The 20964-nt window shown below is 37.4% G+C and overlaps 1 protein-coding gene across 1 annotated transcript in view; it reads right to left on the bottom strand.

Moving 5' to 3' along the window:
- The window catches only part of ACSS3 (acyl-CoA synthetase short chain family member 3), a 133504-nt gene that overhangs the window by 92298 nt on the left and 20242 nt on the right, over positions 1-20964 (bottom strand). The window contains exon 2 of the mRNA XM_010975095.3: positions 9527-9671. Within this exon, the coding sequence (XP_010973397.2) occupies positions 9527-9671 (145 nt within the window). The remainder of the gene's footprint in view (positions 1-9526; positions 9672-20964) is intronic.

Raw genomic sequence — 20964 nt, 5'->3', positions numbered from 1 at the left:
AATTCCTCACACTTTTCACCTGTAGAAACATATTTTTTCTTTTTCTGCTCTGTCCCTCCTTGACTTTAATAACTGTCTGTCTCTCTCTCCTTTATTCTTCAACAATCTTTCTACTTGGTTTCCCATTTAATTCATCTTGTTGGCCTAATTTAGACCTACAAAGACAGTTCTGCCTTCACAGTGCTCACCTGCATCACTAACTATGTCAGATCCAACTCTTGGATAAATCCCTCCCTTCAGGGACACCTGTAGGGATGCCACCTGTATAGAGGGCCCATATGTCTTTCTTTCATGACCTAACTAATGCATCACTTCCCAAGCAAAGCCTTCTCTGAACCACCAGGGCCAGGTTGCTCTCTCCTTCCTCTGTACTGCAAATGCACAAAGCTTTATTGTTATATTATACACAATTACTTTTGCATTTTTCTCACCAGGCAAACTAAGAACTCCTGGAGGGCAGAAATCATATTTTATTCATCTTTCTGGCCCACTGCCTAATACAAGAAACATTCAATGTATGTCTTCCTTCTCTATTTCTTGCATATCACCTATGAGACCTTGTTTTCAGCTATTATTTGTCTCCCTGAACAATTATTTATTGTCAAATAAAATGTCAGTTATTTATTGACATTAACAGGTTACAATTATTTACATATAAAATCTGGTATTTATTTTGCCTACTAAATGAAAAAGTATTTGTGGTAGAAACTCCTAATTGGTCATCTAAACCCATCCAGCTACACTACATCGTCTAGGCTTCCTTGAAGCTGGTCACCAAATAGGATGGACAGGGAGATCATGGATGACATTTCTGAGTATGGGCTTTAAAACATAGAAGGTCTGATCCTCTACATCCTCTTCCACCATCCCAAGAGTTGGGACACACATGCCTTGGCCTCAGCTTCAGCGATGCAGATGAGGGCAATGAACCAGGGAATGAAGGTGCAGTAACATTTAATCTGAGTCATGACAAACTGAAACTCATCGTCTCTTGAAAGAAATGTATTTTAAAAATTTTAAGTCGCTATATTACTTAGTATCTTTGTTTCATCAGCTTAGCCTTCAACCTAAAATTTAAAAGATTTTTGTTTAATATATCAATCATTAGGAAATGCTTAATGATGATAACTATTCAAATACTTTTTGGGGGGAATATAACTGAAAGAAAGAGAACTAAAGCACTTCTAACAAAGAGTCTTCTTTTCCCAGAATTCTGTTTGAAATGATACAGAAACCTCCCCTCATGGTACTACACAAAAGCACCTCAAAAGATGGAGAGCAAGCAGAGTATCTACCGGTGACTGCTTTCCAGTAGGCTGAACCAGACTTTTCTCAATCCAGTAGGTGTAGCCAGAGATCCAAAATAAAACACATAAATGGAATAGCTTCCAGAATCCTATGGCACAAACCCAATCTTAACCTTTAATTGCCCACGGGCAGACACATGCTGCTATTGTTAAGGGGATTTAAGCTAAGTGATGCCCATTCATTTCCCTCCCGGACCACTTGTCATCTCCTGGTTTCCAATGTTGCCCACTATGCTCTCCTCTCCTTCAGAGACACCAGAGTGATACCTTTAATAATATGGAACCTATAGTCATACTTAGAATAAAATATAGTCTTCACTATGGCCTGTAAATTCTTACATGACCTGACTTCTATATACTCCCCATTCTCACCTTCTACCACTCTTCTCTCATCACCAGCCTGCTGGCTCTCCACTGTGGTCCAAGTCTATTCTTGCTTCCACCCTTTCTCTAATAGAATTTTCATCCAAATGTTCACATGGTCCCTCCCAGCCTTTATTTGAGTCTATCTCACTGGGTCATCTCCCCAGGGATAAGTGAATTTTCTACAAACCTATAAAGAAAGTCAGCCCAAGTCACTCTCTCGCCTTTTATTTTTCTTCACTTAAATTGTGTTATATTTTCACTTATATTGTATCATATTTTTATTCATGACGTATCTCCCCAATTAGAACGCAACCTTCCTGTGGGCAAAGACTGTATTGTTCACTACTGCAATCCATGGCATCCAGTAGTGTCGATATCTATTAGGTGTCCTAAAAGTATGTTTTGAATAAATAAATAAATAAATTTGGCCCCATCATCATTCTAGTCCAAGAAAATAAATTCAAAGCATATAGTCTTCTGATTTCATCGAGTTAACTTTCAGAAACGTCAGAGGTGAACCAGCCCAAAGATAAGACAAATCATCCAATAAGAACCTAACAATAAATGACAGAAATAAATTCATTAAGCAAACGTAAAGAATAAAAACTATGGACTGGACTTCCACGTTTCCAAAATGGCCAAGTAAGGTAAATGGCTGAAGCAGAGCTTTAGATGCAGAAAGATATAAGCCTTCACAGCCACATAATGCATGAAAATAAGGAATATTCTCACCTTATTAAAATTTTTAAATTTCCCAACGTAAAAATAAAATTGCAATGTGGAGACAAGTGATATTTCTGGAAATAATTATTTCTCTTAGACAAGGATTAAATTTTTTTTTTTACTTTTGAATGAAAGAGCTATTAAATGTTCTATTCGTGAATTCATTCAGTCTGTAGTATGAGCTTATGCTCTGAGGCCTGTATTAGGCACTGCATAGATAAAATAAACAAACAAACAAATTAATTAATTAATTAAATATTCTATTCTCTCGGCGCTTTTACTCTGGTCAGGAAGTACATTAATAAATAAGTAGGTACACCAATAATATACACTAAGTAATACACTGAGTACTATAGTAATACACTAAGTAATATAGAAGGCAAGAATGAGCCAGTGCTGGGAGAAAGTGTAAGTATATACGTAAAGTAGTCTGGACTTCAAAGTTTGGTGAGATAACATCTAGCATTAGGGGAAGTGAAAAGAAGTGAATTTACACTTCAAACAGTAATCCTGCTTTCAGAAACAACGTAATCTCTCTAAAAATCTGACTGAGAAAATTCAAGGGGATTGCTTGTCTTGTTGCTATTTTGAATTGCTACAAATACTATCTTCAGACAATTTCGTTTTGAATACATAGCTGTGAACATGGAAAAAGGAAGCTAGGAAATACCAAGATGTTGTTTTCTCATGTTTTCCTTCCATTACTATCTATTTAAATTGGTCGAATACTTATCTTCTTTATATGGAGTACTTTCAGAATTTACCTTAAATTTCATTAATTGAAAAGTTGCTCAAATAAGGTTCCAGTTACAATTTTGATTAAAATTTGAATCAACAGTTGGTTTACACCCATCTTCAATTTCCAATGAAATGTGTTTCTGGGAAACCACATCACGTTGCTTTGCAGTGTACAAATTAGCTCACAAAAATAATGAGGCTTATGGGAAAATTAGGTTAAGACAGACCACTCAAAAATCAACATAACTACAGACTTTTAAAGTTAATAAAAGTACTAACAACACAGCATCACCTTCATTAGATCATTTACAGTCTTAACCCTGGGGCTCATGCTTCCTGCTTTAAGATATTCTTCTGGAAGGCATTTGCTTCCTAATTTCCTTCCAAGGATATCTAGTCAAGACTGGAAGACTGTAGATTTTGTCATTAATTAATTTTAAAACAGAGGACAATGTCCTCATCTTTAGATTTTTAAAACCACTTAAGCAACAACACTTGCACTTAAAGAATCTTCATTTTTTCTCCTTAAGGTTTCCAAATATTGATAAGGTATCCTCTTCAACTGTGAGAAAGTCTCTCACCAAAACTTGCTAACATGGTAACAATCCAATAGGAAAAAGAATGGATGAAAGGTATGAATGGGCACTTCTGGAAAGTCGAACAACAAATGGCCCACAAGCATAGGAAAAGGAGCTCAACTGCACTGGCCACAAGGAAATTAAAGCTACAAGGCAATAGCGCTGCACATTCACTCGAAGGGCTCAAATTAAAAAAGACTTGGTATTGTCAACACCAAGTGTTGGCAACTGGCATTCTCATACACCATGAGTGGGAATGTAAGTTGGTACAACTACTCTGGAAAATTGTTTAGCCCTATCTATGTAAACCAAGCATATGCCTGCCCTATATGTCAGCCATCTCACTCCTAAGTACATCCCCAAAACAAATGCACATACATTGCCACCAAATTTTGTACACAAATATGTTCATATCAGCATTATTCGTAATAGTCCCCAAACTAGTCATGACGCAAGTGACCAAAATATAATCTCCTGCAACGAAATGGAAGAATCTCAAAAACAAAAAGTTGAATGAAAAGAAAGCAAAACACAAATGAGTACATAGTATTATGCAGTTTATACAAAGTTTTAAAAAGCAAGTAAACCTCATCACAGATGGTGTTTAGATGTCTGAATAACAACCACATGAGTGCTGAGAAATGACCAAAAGGAGGTGTGAGTCCTTCTCAAGGTGGGAATATTCTGTCTCCTGGTCTGGTGACATGGATGTGTTCTGTTTGTGAAAATCTAACATGTTTATACCGATGACCTGTGCACTCATTTAAATGTATATTACATTTCAATATAAATTTTAAAAACTGCATGCTAGGAAAACACATAAACCATTATAAATTCGATCTCATTCTAGCCTCATTCATTGATTTGCCAAGCATGGAAAAGGTAATCTACCTGACAGAGACACCACTTTCTTAGTGGCGCAGTGGCGTAACACAACTGAAGTACTTATTGGTTATTTAGGAAGTTTAAGGAAAGAAAACTAATCATATGCACAGTTGTACATTTTCTCCTCAAGAAGGCAAACTCTGGTGGGGCTCAATGTCTACATGTTCTGATTTTTGTGTTTTAGGGTTTTGCCTCAGTAAATATTGATGATGTTACAGACAAAAAAATATCAGATTATCCTACCCTGACATGTTTCTGACAAGATGGACTTCACATTTTGAAAAGAGCTCCCTAAAGGGCAGGGGTTGGAGAAAGGACTTCTCATGGGTCATGGCCCCTGATTTCAGAGTAATTTTCTTCTCTAAATTATTCAGTCCTCATAATTACAGTCACTGCCATAATTATATTTCAAAAATTACCTTAATAGAGATAATAGACACTTTCAGTTTGAATTAAATCAGGACAACTTAGTACATAGTAAGTTTCACCAAATTTCCCTGTGTGTGTGTATATATATATTCATGAAAATTTCTGAAATGCCCTTTAGGGGTTTATATTTTTATTTAGTGAATAGATACATAAAAATTCATAATTGCTTGAATACCTGAAAAAGCAAACTCACCACATACAGAGGTAAATTCAAAACAAAATTAGATATGGAGAAAATAAACTCAAAGAAGGAATTTGATGAATACTGTATGATGATGAATGATGAATACTGTATACAATCTATACACACACTTGCAAACATAAACTTACCCACACTCCTTTATTTCACTGAGGTTTGATATAACAACTAACTTGAAAAGAGTGAAGAGAAGAACACAATAAACACATGTCTCCTGGAATGCAGATCTGAGTTGTAGGTGCGGGAAATTCAAGGAAGAAATATTCATCTTGATCTACTGAGCGAAATATAAATAAACTCAATTTCTTCACAGTTGGTGAGAAGTGAGAAACTATTGGGAAAGAAGATCAAGTCCTGCTACTGACACCATTCAAAGATAAGCAGTTCCTGCCATAAAAGAAGCTAGAGTCACTTAGAAATTCTAAATGGTATTTCATTCATTCATTCATCATTCAACAAACGTTTACTACATGCCAGGCACTATCCTGTGACCAAACAAAAATCCCCTACCCTCATGGAACTGACATAGTAGAAGAAGAAACAACACTAAAGAAGATAGATGAGTAAAATACAAAGGATGGGACTGAGTAATAAATAAACGGTTAAATTTTTAAAAGAAAGCAGAAAAGAGAAGCATGAAGTCTGGCTGGGAACCTCTGTATTTAATGTGGCCAAGGAAGATCTCACTGAGAAAGCAGCAGCATCCGGGTACCAGGAACCCTAAGATGTCTGGAAGAACCACCCCAAGCAGAAGGCAGGCAAGTACAAGGGCTGTAAGGTGGGAGGGGTGTAAGCGGGGAGAGCGGACGGCAAGAGGTGGGGGCGGGGTGCGCAGTGCAGTGGGGCTGGGAAGTAGGTCACGGGAGCCAGACCACACAGAACCACAGCTCACAGGGAGGGGCACTGGCTCTTTTTCTCTTCCTTCCACCGCCCTTAGGATAAAGTACAAATCCATAGTGTGGCACTGAGAGTCCCCGAGTCTGGCTCGCTGGAGCCCAGTCTCCTTCCCCCGCTGCTGCTGCGCTTATGCTGAAGCCACCGTGCAGGCCCTGGATTCCCTCCTTCCAGTACCTCTGCATGTGCCATTCCTTCTGTCCCCAGGACCCTCCCTCTCCTCACCGTGTCTCTCCCCACTTTTGGTGCTTTGGGCTAATTTTAGACGCTGACTCTCCCAAAAGCCTTCCCATGCCCTATTCTGAGTTGGGTGCCTTCCCATGTGTTTCCACAAAATGTAACACACAATATAACAATACCCCGCAGAACCTCTGTTAGGTTTTCATGGTTTTTTAGCTCCTTAAAAAGAAACAATGAGCCCATTTACCCGGACCCCTTGTTCCTAACAGGGTTTGGGTACAAAACAAGTTTGTGTTGAATGCAGCAAGAGATCTTGAACCAGGCCAAATCTCTCTACAAAAAAATCTTAATAGAGGGGTGGTTTAATTATCAGCTTTGCATAAAAAGATGACAGTTTGGGAAAAGTTCTACTTCTGTATCATTCTGTAAAATCACCAGATCCTTCACGCCACTGAAACACTTTAGCCTAAAATTTCTTGGTTCACTAATTAAGCAAGAAATGCTAACTTAAGTTTTACCTAAGCAGAAACTCCCAACAGAAATGAGACAGGGGAGATTAACACAAGTACAAAGGCACTTCTTTTTGTTTGTTCTCAACAGCATTACCCATTAAATCTTTCTTTCTCGGTCCTCTCTACTTAGTAAAATAAAAGCCACAGGGAACCAGGAGAGGTGATCAAAGTGGAGCACAATGCCTCCCTCTTTCCTAACAGTCCTTCCTTTAGTACTTTAGAGAAGAAAAGCCTGGGGAATCTGAAGCTGTCAGCAGGTGAGAGAAACAGGCCTTTTAAGTACTTTGATGTCAGGCTAAACTGAAACCAATGAACCAGCACAAACCTCAAAAGGGTCTGAGTCTAGACTCAATATCAGAAAATCAAGATGAGTTAGCAGAATGGCTTTTAAGCAAAATAGATGGTGTATTTATCGTATGTACATACTGATTAAAAAGAAAACAACAGAAAATGAGAATAGCAACAACCATTATTTAACTCTTCCTATTTTATGTTTCTAAAGCATTCTCTTTGACTCTGATGCTTGGTTGTAACATCATTAAATTCAATATGGTGATATAGACACCATTTTTATAATATATCAATAAGCTTCCTAATCAGTATATCAATCCAGTATCTTAATATTAGCCTGTCTTAATTATTAATAAAGGTGACTGTGGTAATATGCTCAAATCATAGGATTAAGCTTTTAAACATAGACTAAAATTAGTTACCTAAAGCTAAAAATGCAACCTATAATAAAACACAAAGTGTAACAAGTTATCAGGAAATTAATGCTATCTCATAACAAAACATGCCTCAGATGAATAACAAGGTCACTTGGTAACAGTTTCTTTCCTCCTCAGCCCCAGTGTGAGCTCTCTCTCTCTGTATAATTCATCCTGAAAATACACAGTTCCCACTTACAGAACAACGAAAAGTTCCCAACAGTATACTTGCCACATTAATTTTCCTTTGTTCTGTAGTCTGCTGCCCAACATTTGAACTCCCTTCTTGCTGGATTAGAATTCCCCTAGTATGAGTCCTAGGAGGAGTCCATTCCTACCATGAAATCAAAACACAACAAGACATTTCCTCCCCAGTGTCTGGTACATTAGGCATGAAACCTGAATCTAGCCAACTAGATGTTCCTACTCTGTCAATCTAGAAGTCAAGTCAGCAGGTCTAGTTACCAGACAATTTGCGGGTTCTCCTTAACTCTCCACCACTGCCTCTTCTTCCTTGGGGTGTGCCATTTTCTTTCAGCCTAGTTAAGTCTCCCCTGTTCATAAATTCCTCTTATATTCAAATCAGCTGAAGTTAGAATTTGTTGCTGCCGCCAGGCTGATACCCAGCCTGAGCAAAACCACCTCGTTTTCTTTCTTGACTGTTTTGTAGCAACTCAGGGTTGGGGCAGTAATTGCTGCATCTCATTTGCCTCTCTCGAAATCTCTTAGCAGGCTAAAGAGGAATACTGCTGATGCAAAATGCATATAGCTCCAGAGAGTCAGGAGAGTTGACCAGATGCTCTAAAAATTGAATGGCAACCCTAAATGTGTTTTTTTTATAAGGCAAAATAAAAGAATTCATTCAAAAAGCCTTCTCATAAAGCAAAGGCTTCTAAACCCTAGCATGCTCTGCTCAACTAGTGGTTCTCAACTAGTGGTGACCTTGCCACCCCAGGGATATTTCAGCAGCATTTGTAGACATTTTTGATCATTATGACTGGAAGAGTAGTGCATATAATGGGTATAATGGGTGGAGATGAGGAATGCTGCTAAATATCCTACAATGTACATAACAGTCCCCTGAAATAAAGAATTACCTGGCCTAAAATGTCAACAGTGTCAAGGCTATTGCCCTCTACTATATATACCTCCCCTCAAATCATATACAAATAAGTGTCCTCACAGAGCTAGAATAATTCTCCCACATCCACAATACTCAAATACTTTTATAATTACTTATGAAATCTCATTTCTACCCTAATATTAAAAGAAAAAAAAATCTCATAACTCATCTGTCAATATCATGACTCACCTGAGAACTACCCAGATGGGAAAGAATTAAAAATGAGCAAATAAGGGAAAGAAGTGAGCATGTGCAGAGAGCTTTAAAGGGCCAGGAGTGCCTGAGGGAGTGACAGGACATCTAGGGTCAAAAAGAGTTGTGTTCATGGCCAAGAATGTCGGGAAATGAAGCTTGGAAGGATGCTGTGATCAGATTCCAAAGTGTCTTATTCATCACAGGTGTCCAGATTTTGCTTTCTGAATAACAGTAAACTTAAGGAAAAGATTTTTAAGTGGGGTAGAGAAATATGTTGTTTCTTTGGACGAAAACCCCAGTGTCACTTTAGGTGACGATCTGACAAGAGCAGCCTGGTTATAGGACAGTTAGAGACTGCTTCAATAGTACAAGAGCCATAAACAGTGGCTGGACAAAGGTGACGGCAATGTGGATGGAAAACAAAAGCTACTGAGAATATAAGCACGTTCTTAGAGATTTGTTAACCTCTCTCTGTAAAATAAGTATCTTCTGGTAGTGTAAAATATAAATGGAAGGGATAAAAACACTTTAAATGTATGAACACACCTATGTTTATTTCCAGTGTGCACCAAAAGTATAGTAACATGTCAATGAATCAAGAGAACTAAGGTTATTCAATGAGAACATATGCCATTTAAATAATTTCTGTATGATTTCCAAATAGCATATATAGAAAGTTTATGATATTACCTGCTCCAGGACTTCTTTATAGGTAATAGTGGCTTTAGTATCTGTGACAGGACTGTCATAAATGATAGCAATCTTATCTCCTTTACCATTTTCAATATGACGATCGATGGCATTGTAACAGATGTTAAGCATCCCTTCAACAAACCTGAAAAATAATTGGAAAGTAAACGTTAGCGACTCCTTTCAAAATATATTGTTGCTTAACTAGGTTCTTATTGTTCTACTTTGGCAGAGCTGCCCTTAAAAACAGTGTTGCCCGGGGAATGTTCTACCAGGTAATTATGGCCGTAAACTATTTAAGAAGGTAGAAATGACAACTTAATTTTAATAAATATCTATTTATTTTCATGAGCGCAGGAAGAAAATATACCTTGCACTTCAAGGTGACAATTTTTTTGGATTTTATTACTGAGGATGAAATTAGAGCACACAGCACCAAAGAATCTACTTTACATGGATGGAACGAATCGCACAGAAGTGCAGCACAGACGCATTAAGCCAGGAGGGCAAACGGTAGATGCATGACTGAAGTCTGAGTACCTGCTGTAAAAAGAAAAACTTACTGGAAAAATCACTTCTTTTTTGAAAGATATATATATGTCTTATTTGTCTGTTTCAATTAAATATGATGCCTCCAATTTCACAAGGAATAGGTAAGTTCTATTCTGCATGTTTGAAATGCTTCATAATTTGAGTAAAGAATCAACCTGCACATAAAATGTTAATAAAGTTTAAAAACTGTTCAATTCAGTACTCTTTATCTCCTAATTTCTGAATGCATCCCTTTGAAAATAAAAAACATAATGTAGATAGAAAGAGATCATCTTTAAGAAAATTATAGCTCATTTTCCAGAAAGAAAAAGTTTTGAATTTGCCACTTTTCTTTAGGAGGAGGGTATTAGGTAAAAAATACCATTTGTCTCAATGTCAGACAAGCAAATATTATAACATTTCAAAATAACAGGAAGAAAATATTGAAGCAATAAGAAAAAGTCCTGTTAAATAGCTGAGTATCACCTTCGGGTCTTTACTCAAAGAGCCCTGTGTGAAATGAAGCAGGGAATTAAGAACACCTATAGATACAAACGGCAGCATTAAGAAATAATAGATACAGAAGGCAGCAGGAGGAAGGATCAATTAACCAGCATCAAATGACCTTACACACTCCACTAACAGAAAATATGATGACTTTACAATCCAGCACAGTAAGTAATTAATGTAAAAATTCTGAATTGCCAAGTGTGATAGATTGATGTTTATTCAAAATCACTGTCTTTTCCCCTCACCTCTACTTCTATTAAAAATATTTTGTCTCTTCCTCTTGCCTCCATCTCTATCAGTGGAGAATACTTCCCTTGATTTGGGGGTCATCCATGTGACTCGCTTTGGCTAATCAGCAGACAATGCATGCACCTGTTTGAAAGCTCTTAGCGCGATTGGGCTTGCTCTCCTGCACCTCCACTTTCTCCAGGAGAGGAGACCCCAGAAATGACTGCTGCCTCCTCCTCAGCCTGGTGCCCAGACGGATATTTGCAGGTGGGAGCAGAGTCCAAAAGAAGCAAGGAGCCCAACCCAGCCAGAGAGATGTCTTAGAGCAACTGTTTCAGCCATTCCCATCCCAGATCAGCTGATTCCATGACAACCTACAGATTAACCAATTAATAAATATCTTATGATTTGGAGATTTTTATGGTAACTTGAAATGCAGCATAAATGTGGCCGTAAGTAACTAATATGCCAAGAAAAATGTAAATCTGACACAACATTTTGGCAAAAATAGGAGAGATATTTCATAGAATTTCCCCACAAAATATTTACTTGCATTTTGTTTTTCGGTTTTGATTTTTCTGTTTCTGAAAAGAACACATTTCAGACACATGCAAGACTGACTCATCAGAGCACTTCTTGATGATATCATTACACTCTTTATCTGTAATGCCTACTCTACACTCCTTGTGCTCAATATTTAATTATGCCCCTAACACTTCACCAAAAAAAAATCCCACTTAATTCCAAACATTCATGAGGACTCACGTTATCATTTGCCTGATTGTTCTCCAACTTCCTACTTGTTCCTTCTAAATATCTATTGAAGGAGGTTACATAGAGAATGTGACCCCAGGTTGACCTGAGAGCTAGACAGGCAGTAGGAAGCTCCCCACTGCCCCTCCTGTCCTTGGAAAGTGTGTCCCACCTACTATCCCCACACTAGTAGTTGTTTCAAGGACATAACCTTGAGAAAGCAATGTGTTGTTGAGACCACTTGGACTGAATACTTGACTGAATCCAGTTAAGGCCCCTACTTTTAAGATGCTGGTAGGTGAGTGCAGAGATCTGCTCATCCTGTGGCCAACCAAGACATGCCTCATATGCAAGCTTCCTTGCTTATTAAACCTGCCACCTGCCATTCTGGAGGGGCACACCTCTCTCTTTGGTTTCTCCTTGCCCTCCATGAAGGGGGGCCAGTTTGGAAACCAACGTCTTTCAGGAAATCTTCCTTTGTCAAATCTTTAATAGACAGTGATTCTTAACATTCTATTTCCATCTCTTAGCTCACTCTGCATATGTTCCCTGGGTGATCTCAACACTTCTGTGATGTCAACCTCCATCTTTAGCTCCAGCTCTGATCTCCTTTCTGAACTCCATACCCTTATAGCCAATAGCCTGTTAAACATCTCTACTTGGAAATAATGTATGTCCAAAATTATAATCATTTTCACCCCACCTCCAACCCACAGCCCCATCCCAATTGCAAACTCACTCCTCCTCCTGTATTCCATATTTCAAGGGACCACCTTGCACCCAGGGCAAGGTTTAGAAACTCAAAAGTTTGATTCCTTCTTTATCTACATTTATTCAATTATATGTAATGTCACATCTATCTCTGTAATTGTTCAGTTCTCGCATTAATAATCTGGATTACAATTACCACTTCCTAATCAATTTCCTTGCCCTAGGCCTTACCCTATCCTCTCAAGTCATATTTCTAAGCTACTAGAATGTCTTTCCTCAAAGTAAATATTATCACATCAAATGGTGCTCAAACTCATTTAATACCTTTCCATAAAGTGCAGGAAAAAAACTATGTATCTTTAGATGACATGCAATACCCATTCATCTATTCAGCTTCATTTCCCCTCATCCAGCTTCCCACACTCCAGCTGTACTGAATTACAAAATGTGCAATTCCTTAAATTCAGTTAGCTGTTACTTCTGTGTCTGTCCTTCTCCTTTACCACCACCCTCTCCCAAGTAGTTCCAAAGCCCTGTGCACATATCATTGTCAAACCCAAGTTAGGGTGCCCAATGCACAGTGAAGCCAAACAAACCTAAACGTCAGAGTTGGAGCAGAAAAAGGTTTATTGCAAGAGCCATGTAAGGAGAATGGGTGGCTCATGCTCAAAAAGACCCAAACTCCGCGATGGGTTTCAGGGAAGAGTTTTTAAGGTGAAGGTGAGGGAGGGGAGCAATAGGGTGTGTGATCAGCTCATGCACCAGTTAATGGTGAGGTAACAGAGCAGTGTCACAGGAGTCAACACTATCAATCCTCAGGCTCCAGTAGGTCTGGGGACTATGTACTCATGGTTGTCAAGTAGTTAACTTCTTCCATTTGGTTGGGGTTTTAGTATCTAAAACAACTCAGGAATGTCCATTAGATACTGTTATCAATATACTTCAGGGAGGAACTAAAGATTCTGTGACTGCCCTCTAGCTGTACTGTTTAAATTATTACCAACTCTCCTGGTCCAGCTGCTACTTTTGTCACTACATGTTTACATCCTTTCAATCACTAATTCTTGAGCCAGATTCTTATAACTCAGGGAAGGCCTGGGAGACTATAGCTTTTCTACAAACAAGACACAGTCAGAAGACATGGGGAAGGCTCCATAGGGTGCTGCTTGATTACAGTATCTCTACGATAGTACTTCTCATATTGCATTAATAACTGGTCCACTTACTTAAATGTTTCCTTCATTATACTGCACCCTACCTGAGAGCAGAGACTGTTAGATTTTCCTTGTAGAATGAGGATCAGTTATAGCTCTTGTCACATATTAGGCATCCAATAAATATTTGATAAATGAATAAACAAAAATACTAGTAAATTTTCAACAAGCATTGGATTTAGGATCCAGGTATACTTGCAAGGGTAGTTTTTAACTATTTTATTTTAAAATTGAGGGACTAGAGACTTTAAAAAATAATGCTCAGGACATTTGACTAAGAAATGGAGAAAGCCATACCTGCAATCCAAGTCTGTAGACATCCAGACTGGTGCCCTAGTCCACAATACCATATTCATTCATTCGTTTATAAATAATATATTTTTTCTATCCTCAAGTTAACTGATTCTTTTTTGGTTTTCATTCTGCTGTTGAACACATTTAGTGAGTTTTTATTTTAGTAATTGTATTTTTCAGTTCTAAAATTGCCATTTGGTTTTTCTTTATATCTTTATTTCTTTGCTGAGTCTTTCTATTTCTTTATTGAGACTTTAAAAAAATGTTTCAAATGTGTTTAAAGTTGCTTGTTGAAACATTTTCATGATGGCTGCTTTAAAATCCTGATAGCTTCAGTCTCTGTGTTGTCTCAGGGGCATCTATGGAGTGCTTTTCTCATTCAAGGTGACATTGTCCTGGTTCTTGATATGACAAGTGATTCTCCTTTGTATCCTGGACTTTGTAGGTATTTTATTATGAGATTCTGGAGCTTATTTAATGATTCTATTCAAATCTTCTGTTTTAGCAGCTCTTCTCTGACACTCTGCCAGTGGGACAACTCATTACTGCCAAGTTCAGGAGTAAGTTCCAGCTACCCATTAGGCCTCTGCTGACACTCATGTGGGTGAGGGGTATCTCTTTAGTGCTGGGCTAGGGCCAAAGTTCAGGATCTCACTAGGCTTCCATGACACTGCCCCAAATGAGAAGGAGGAACAGTACCTCATTATGACTCCTTACATGAACTCCACTGACACTGCTAGGTGCAAGGGCCTCCTCACCTCTTTATCTTGGCTGGAATGAAAGCTCTGACTCCACCTTCTCTGACACCACCAAGGGAGGTGGCAATGTTTAGGGCAACTTGTTACAGCCTGGCAAGAGTAGAAGTCTAGATTCTCCACCACCAGAATGGAGAATCAAACTCCACCTTAATACTGGTGAGAATGGAATTGGGGCCAAGGAGTTTTCTGTGGTGTTTGACTGGATTAGGGTGCTTACTGTCCAAAAATGTTCTATCCTGGCACCCTGCCCCACCCCCCTTTTTTGGGAGAGGCCCAAAGAGAGGCTTTTGTTGGGACTTCTCTTTTTCCTGTACCCACTGATGTTTCTGAGTTGCCAGCTTCTCCAGGACTCAGTCTAGGATATATAATGCAAAAAAGAAAATCCGGGAGGGTATAGGTCAAATGGTAGAGTGCATGCTTAGCATGTAAGAGGTCCTGGGTTCAATCCCCAGCACCTCCTGTAAAAATAAATAAATAAATAGACCTAATTACCCCCCCCATGAAATTAAAAAAGAAACATTAAAAAAAAAAAGGATCATAAAAAAGAAAATCCAATGAACTCAGTGCCATATTGTTAACGAAAAACTGGCCTCTGAACCCTGATAGCCAAATTGAGACTAGAAGGCAGAGTTTTGGGAGAAATAGAAAAGGACAGCTTTATTGCTTTGCCAGGCAAGGGGCGGGTCACAGCAGGCTAATGCCCTAGAGACTGTGAATCCCTCTGGGGGTTGGTGCCCTGAGGTTTTATAGAAAAACCAGATAGAACAGAAAGGTGACAACAATCAGGATATTTTCCAGGGTACTATATTGTTCTTAATCTTGATGAATCCACCTAGCATCACAGAGAAACTCCAGAAGGTCTGTTCATTCTTCTGAGGCTATCAGCCCATGACCACCTTCCTGGAGCACAGCTTCTGGATTAAAGAATAAGCTATTCTGGGTAAAGAATGTATAGGGAGTGGAGAGGGTAATGGAAAGGTAGGGGGCTGTTTAGCAAAAAAAAACAAAAAAACAAAAAAACAGGAAAGGTTGGGAGCAAGTGAAGCAAAGGTGGGGGTTTGTCAGAGAAAAGAGAAAAACAAGTTGCAAGAATTTCAGGTCACAATGAATCAGCAAACAGCTTTAGCATCAGGGAAGCCACTTAGTTAGTTAGTTTCCTATTCTTTTAATGTCATTTCTCATGTTCCAAAGTTCCTAGCTGATTTGGTTTCTTCTCTCTTCCATTCAGAGTCTTCTTAAGCTTATTATATATATTATATCCTAGGTTTTGTGCTGTATTTAACAGGATGAATAAGGAAAAGTGCGTTTTATCCATCTTATCCTGAAACTAGAAGTCTCTAAGTAATATTACTTGATCCCTTATTCTAGACCAATATTTCATGTGTATGAATTCCTCTAATCAAAAAATTACCCTGGGAAACTTCATGCACTGTTGATGGGAATGTAAGTTGGTACAGCCACTATGGAAAACACTATGGAAGTTACTCAAAAAATTAAAAACAGAACTACCATACAATCCAGCAATTCTACTTCTGGATGTTTACTTGAAGACAATAAAAACACTAATTCAAAAAGATACATGGACCCCTATGTTCGCTGCAGCATTATTTACAATAGCCAAGATGTGGAAGCAACCTAAATGTCCATCAATAGGTGAGTAGATAAAGAAGATGTGGTATATACACAATGGAATATCACTCAAGCATAAAAAAAAAAAGAAATTGTGTCATTTGGGTCAACATGGATGGACCCAGAGTAGATTATACTAAATGAAATAAGTTAGGCAGAGAAAGATAAATACCATATGTTCTCACTTACATATGGAATCTACAAAACAAAACAAATAAACCAACAAAACAGAAACAGACAAACAGATACAGAGAAAAAACTGGTAGTTGCCAGAGGGAACGGGTTGGGGTTGGGCAAAATAGGTGGAGTGTATTAAGAGATACAAACTTCCAGTTATAAAATGAACAAGTCACAAGGATATAGTATTCAGCCTAAGAATCTAATATAGACAATAATACTGTAGTAATTTAGTATGGTGACAAGGCTACAAGTTACTAGGCTTATCACAGTGATCATTTCATAATGTATTTGACTGTCAGATCACTGAGTTGTGCACCTGAAACTAACATAATATTGTGCATCAATTATATTTAAATTAAAAAAAAAAACCCTACTCTATGAGGTGGGTACTATTGTAAATTCCATTTTGCATATGAGGAGACTCATCTGACAGTAACTTGCTCAAGGCAGCCTATAATAGAACCAAGCCAGTAAACATCAAACAGCACTACCTCTACAGGCAACACTCAAAGAACTTTAGATGTTTTTTCAATTGTTTGCAAATTTGGGGTGGTTTAATATTTAAATTACTAGCTCCTAGCATTTTCTTTTTAAAGCATGCTCTTAAGAAATTTAAAGAATTTTAAGGGTATCCTTTGGGACAATAAGAAGGAAATTCAGAGGGAAGGGCCTGCAAGCAATGTTAAGCAAGAAGCATTGCAGGAAGTAACTGATTGGCATGGTTCCAGAGGTGGTTACAGGTTATGAATATACCGCTATAAATTGACTAAACTTAAAGACTGGTCTATTGTAGATGGCAGGACTAAGTGACCTGCAAAGGGCCTCCCAGCTCGAAGATTTGATTATTCTACTATGACAAGATTCTTATTTCATTTTTAATCAAATCATTTCAGTAAAGGTCAATTAAATGCCTTCTATGTGCTGTCTCTTCACTGCCCCTTCTAAATTCACGAACAGGTTTTAAATGGTTTGTCTCCCCAGGTTATTAAAATAACTAATGCTCACTATAGAAAACTGAGAAAATACACTTTGGAGTATTTTCTTTTATTTTTTTAATATGTAAATATTTTGCCTCTATATTTTAGGGTACATTATGAGTTTTCTCTACGGACCTGAAAAATTCTCAAAAAACATGTATAATGATGGCATAATATGCCACTGAAAGGCTATTCAATAATAGCTTCTACAACACTATTAAAGCACAAAGTTATCCTGCATTGTTGCAAATTGCTTTTCACAATATTGCCATCATTTTAAATGATTCTGGGATAATGTTTCTTGCAGAGAAATATTGGTCACATTGGTTTTTTTATTATTACAATTGAGAGCAAGATTCATACAATCAAACATATATACACACCAAATAATTAAATTGCTTTCTGGAAATATTGAATCAATTTATATTACCATCAGCATTACCTGAAAATCCATTTTATCCACACTCCTCTAAACACAGATTACTCTCAATCTTCTTCAATTTTAGAAGTGAAAAATAGTTTTAATTTTGGTTTATTTGATTACTAGTATTAAATACAACGTCTGACCAATTTTTAAAAGTTCTTTATGTAAGACATTGAACTTAAGTCTGACATGGTTACAAATTATTTTCTCAGTTTATTCACTAATTTTAATTCATGGTATTTCCTGACATAAACATCTTTTGAATTTGTACATAGTCAAATAAGCTCTTCATTTTCTTTTGTAATTTTTTCCTCTAAGATAATTCGTACTACTCTCTTCTGGCTTCAATTTTTTATATTAATGCCTTAAATGTGCCAATAATTTATTCATATATGCATAAAATCTGAATGTAATATCTGTTATATATTATATATTGCAATTATATGATATGTATGTGTATGTATATATATTATGTATTGTATGATATATGTGTGTATATACATATTATGATGTAGCAGTACAATCATGTTCATTTACTTATCAGTAGTCAGTTTTCCAAGCGTTATTTTCTGACCAATCCTCACTGTTCACCTTCATTTGTGATGCTCCATCCTTCCTGTATGTATTAGTATTATACATAAAGAAAGACACACATTAGCATCGTTGTCAGGGCTGTATAACTTCTAGCTATAACCACTCGAATTTTCTGCCAGTAGAATCTTTGAATAGCTCTTTTTAAACTCAGTCGACTTTTAGTTCTGTTGAAGAAAGGAAATAACTTCATATTCTTTATCCTACCCCATTCCTGTGCCAAATTCCTTCTACAGAAAATTGCAAGCAACCTGAATGTACCCCATAGGCCACCTGAATAACAGAAAACTATAAAACTGAAAAAAAGCTGATAGCAACATGGAACCACAGAAAATGGTGCTACCACCAGATCAGAACAGTGGAAAAAGTTTTTAATATATAAAATGGATAGGAGCAGAGCCACTGCTAAAACGAGAAATCATAAAAATCATCCATTAACCCTTAGCAGACCCAAGGGTACTGATACTGAAAAACTCCGTGACACTTTATGTACTGTTAAGTTAAAGAATAGGGGGAAAAGGTGTAGAGAAATTTAAAGAACCGGACCACAAAATACTCTATGTTCATGAGGAACCTATAAACCCTAAGCAGGAAATACAAAGGCTCACCAAAAAAATGCTCTCAATAAAACTCTGCAATAACTCCCAGATCAGAGACAGGTAGGAATAAAGAATAGACCTTGGGTGGATGGATAATTAATTTAGATGGATAATTAAGACATAAGTCTTAAACACACACACACCCACACACACACACACACACACACACACACACATACCATGCAAAAGTTTAACTGCCTATAGTCTAACTTTCTGAAATAAGTAGAATTTCTGCATGGATGACTGTCCTGACGATTTAAGACCTACAGAACAGAAGCAAACTCTATGTAACTTCCAGGAGGTCTAGAAATCCTACACACCACTGCCACCTGGAAATCCCCTTTATCCCTCAAACAACTGAGGGAAGACTCCAGCAATCAAAATCTGTATTCACTGACAAGTGAACAAGGATCCTTGCTTGGATCTTGAAAGGTACTCTACTCAGCTACTTGCCGTATCCTGAAACTCAAATGAGCGTGTGTGTAAAGATACAATACAATTTTGGTGAGAGTGAAAAGAAACCAGCATTTTCATATAATGTTGGCAAGCAAATAAATTAGTTTAGCAATTTAGGAGGATATATATATATATATATATACACACACATATATATATATATATATATGTCCAAAATGTACTTTTAACTTAGCTAAAGAAAGTTGCTTATGTATTTATCTCTGTGTTTTATAAAAGGACAAGAAGGAGTCTAGAAAAATGGATCAGAAAATATTAACAGTGGTAAACTCCGGGTGAGAGAAAGTAAGTGGACAGTATGGAGAAGGGATGGTCTATATTTTTATATGATAAACCCTTCCTGTGTTATTTGATTTGTATGAGCATAATTTATATATTGAATGGACAGTTTAAATATATTTAAATAACACTAAATTTTAGCAAGTCTAGATGGCTCGCCTCACGATCTAAATCATCAACTCCATAATCAGTATAACTGGTCAGTATAATGACTACTAGCAAAAAGTATTGTAATTTAATAAAATCATCTTTTTTTAAAATATTCTTCTGATACTTGTGGTAAAAAAGAAGCATTTCTTATACTTGGGATACATCTAAACTCACTTTCAAGAAACTAAAATTTGGGCCATAAAAAAATTTGTTCTCCTTTTTATTTTTCTCACCAGAATCAACCTTAAGTAGCTGAATGGTCAATAATAAATAGCTACAGAGAACCATCATATCACATAGAGAGATCTGCTATAAATTTGTGGTCATCATTCCTATGATTTTAGTTGTCCTCATTTCGGGCAGTTGTAAGGCTGCACTTTCGCACCCATTAGAAATGGGGCGTGGCCATGTGGCTTGATATGACCCATGACATGGAAAGAGAAGTAATGCAAGGAGTCTTTGGCAGCAAATGCAGGCTGACCACTTCTCCCTGCACCAAGGACATTACACATGGCAACGGCACTTGCAGCTTATGTCCCTGAGTGAGGATAACGACATGGAGTAAATCTCCTGGGTAACCCAAGATAAACTTGAAGCATGAGTGAGATACGCTGGGCTATATTAAAACAGGAAGATTTGAGGGTTGTTTATTTCTGCAGCATAACCTAATTTATCCTGATACAAAATTTCTTAAGATCCGTAAATTTTCACAAATTCAAAGAAACTTTAAAATTGTTGTATTTCATAATTTAAGCGGCCAAAGGATGTGTTCCAGGGCAAACAAAATGGGAGGGATTTCAGCAGGTGTCATTACATAGTCACTACAGTAATGTTAGATTCCTCGCAAAGGAGTCAGTGTCTGAGCTTGCAGAGGTGGGACTGGGGGTCTTCAGAAGGAGCTCTGAAAAGAAGAAAGGTCTTGAAATTCCATCTAAATTTCTTAAACATAATTTTCTATCTCCCTTTGCCTTTTCCTCCTCAACCCATGCTAGCTTACATCTAGCATAAAAACCTGGACTCAGCTCTTAAGAAAAAAATCTGGCTTGAGCTGTGTTCTTTCTGTTCTTCACTTTAGCCTACTCTGAATCTTCTCTGTCTTTCCTAATATCTAACTCTAGCCTATGCTGTATCTGACT

Source organism: Camelus dromedarius, chromosome 11, assembly GCF_036321535.1.
Source record: "Camelus dromedarius isolate mCamDro1 chromosome 11, mCamDro1.pat, whole genome shotgun sequence".
Taxonomy (NCBI): Eukaryota; Metazoa; Chordata; class Mammalia; order Artiodactyla; family Camelidae; genus Camelus; species Camelus dromedarius.
This window is presented reverse-complemented; position numbering and strand designations above follow the sequence as displayed.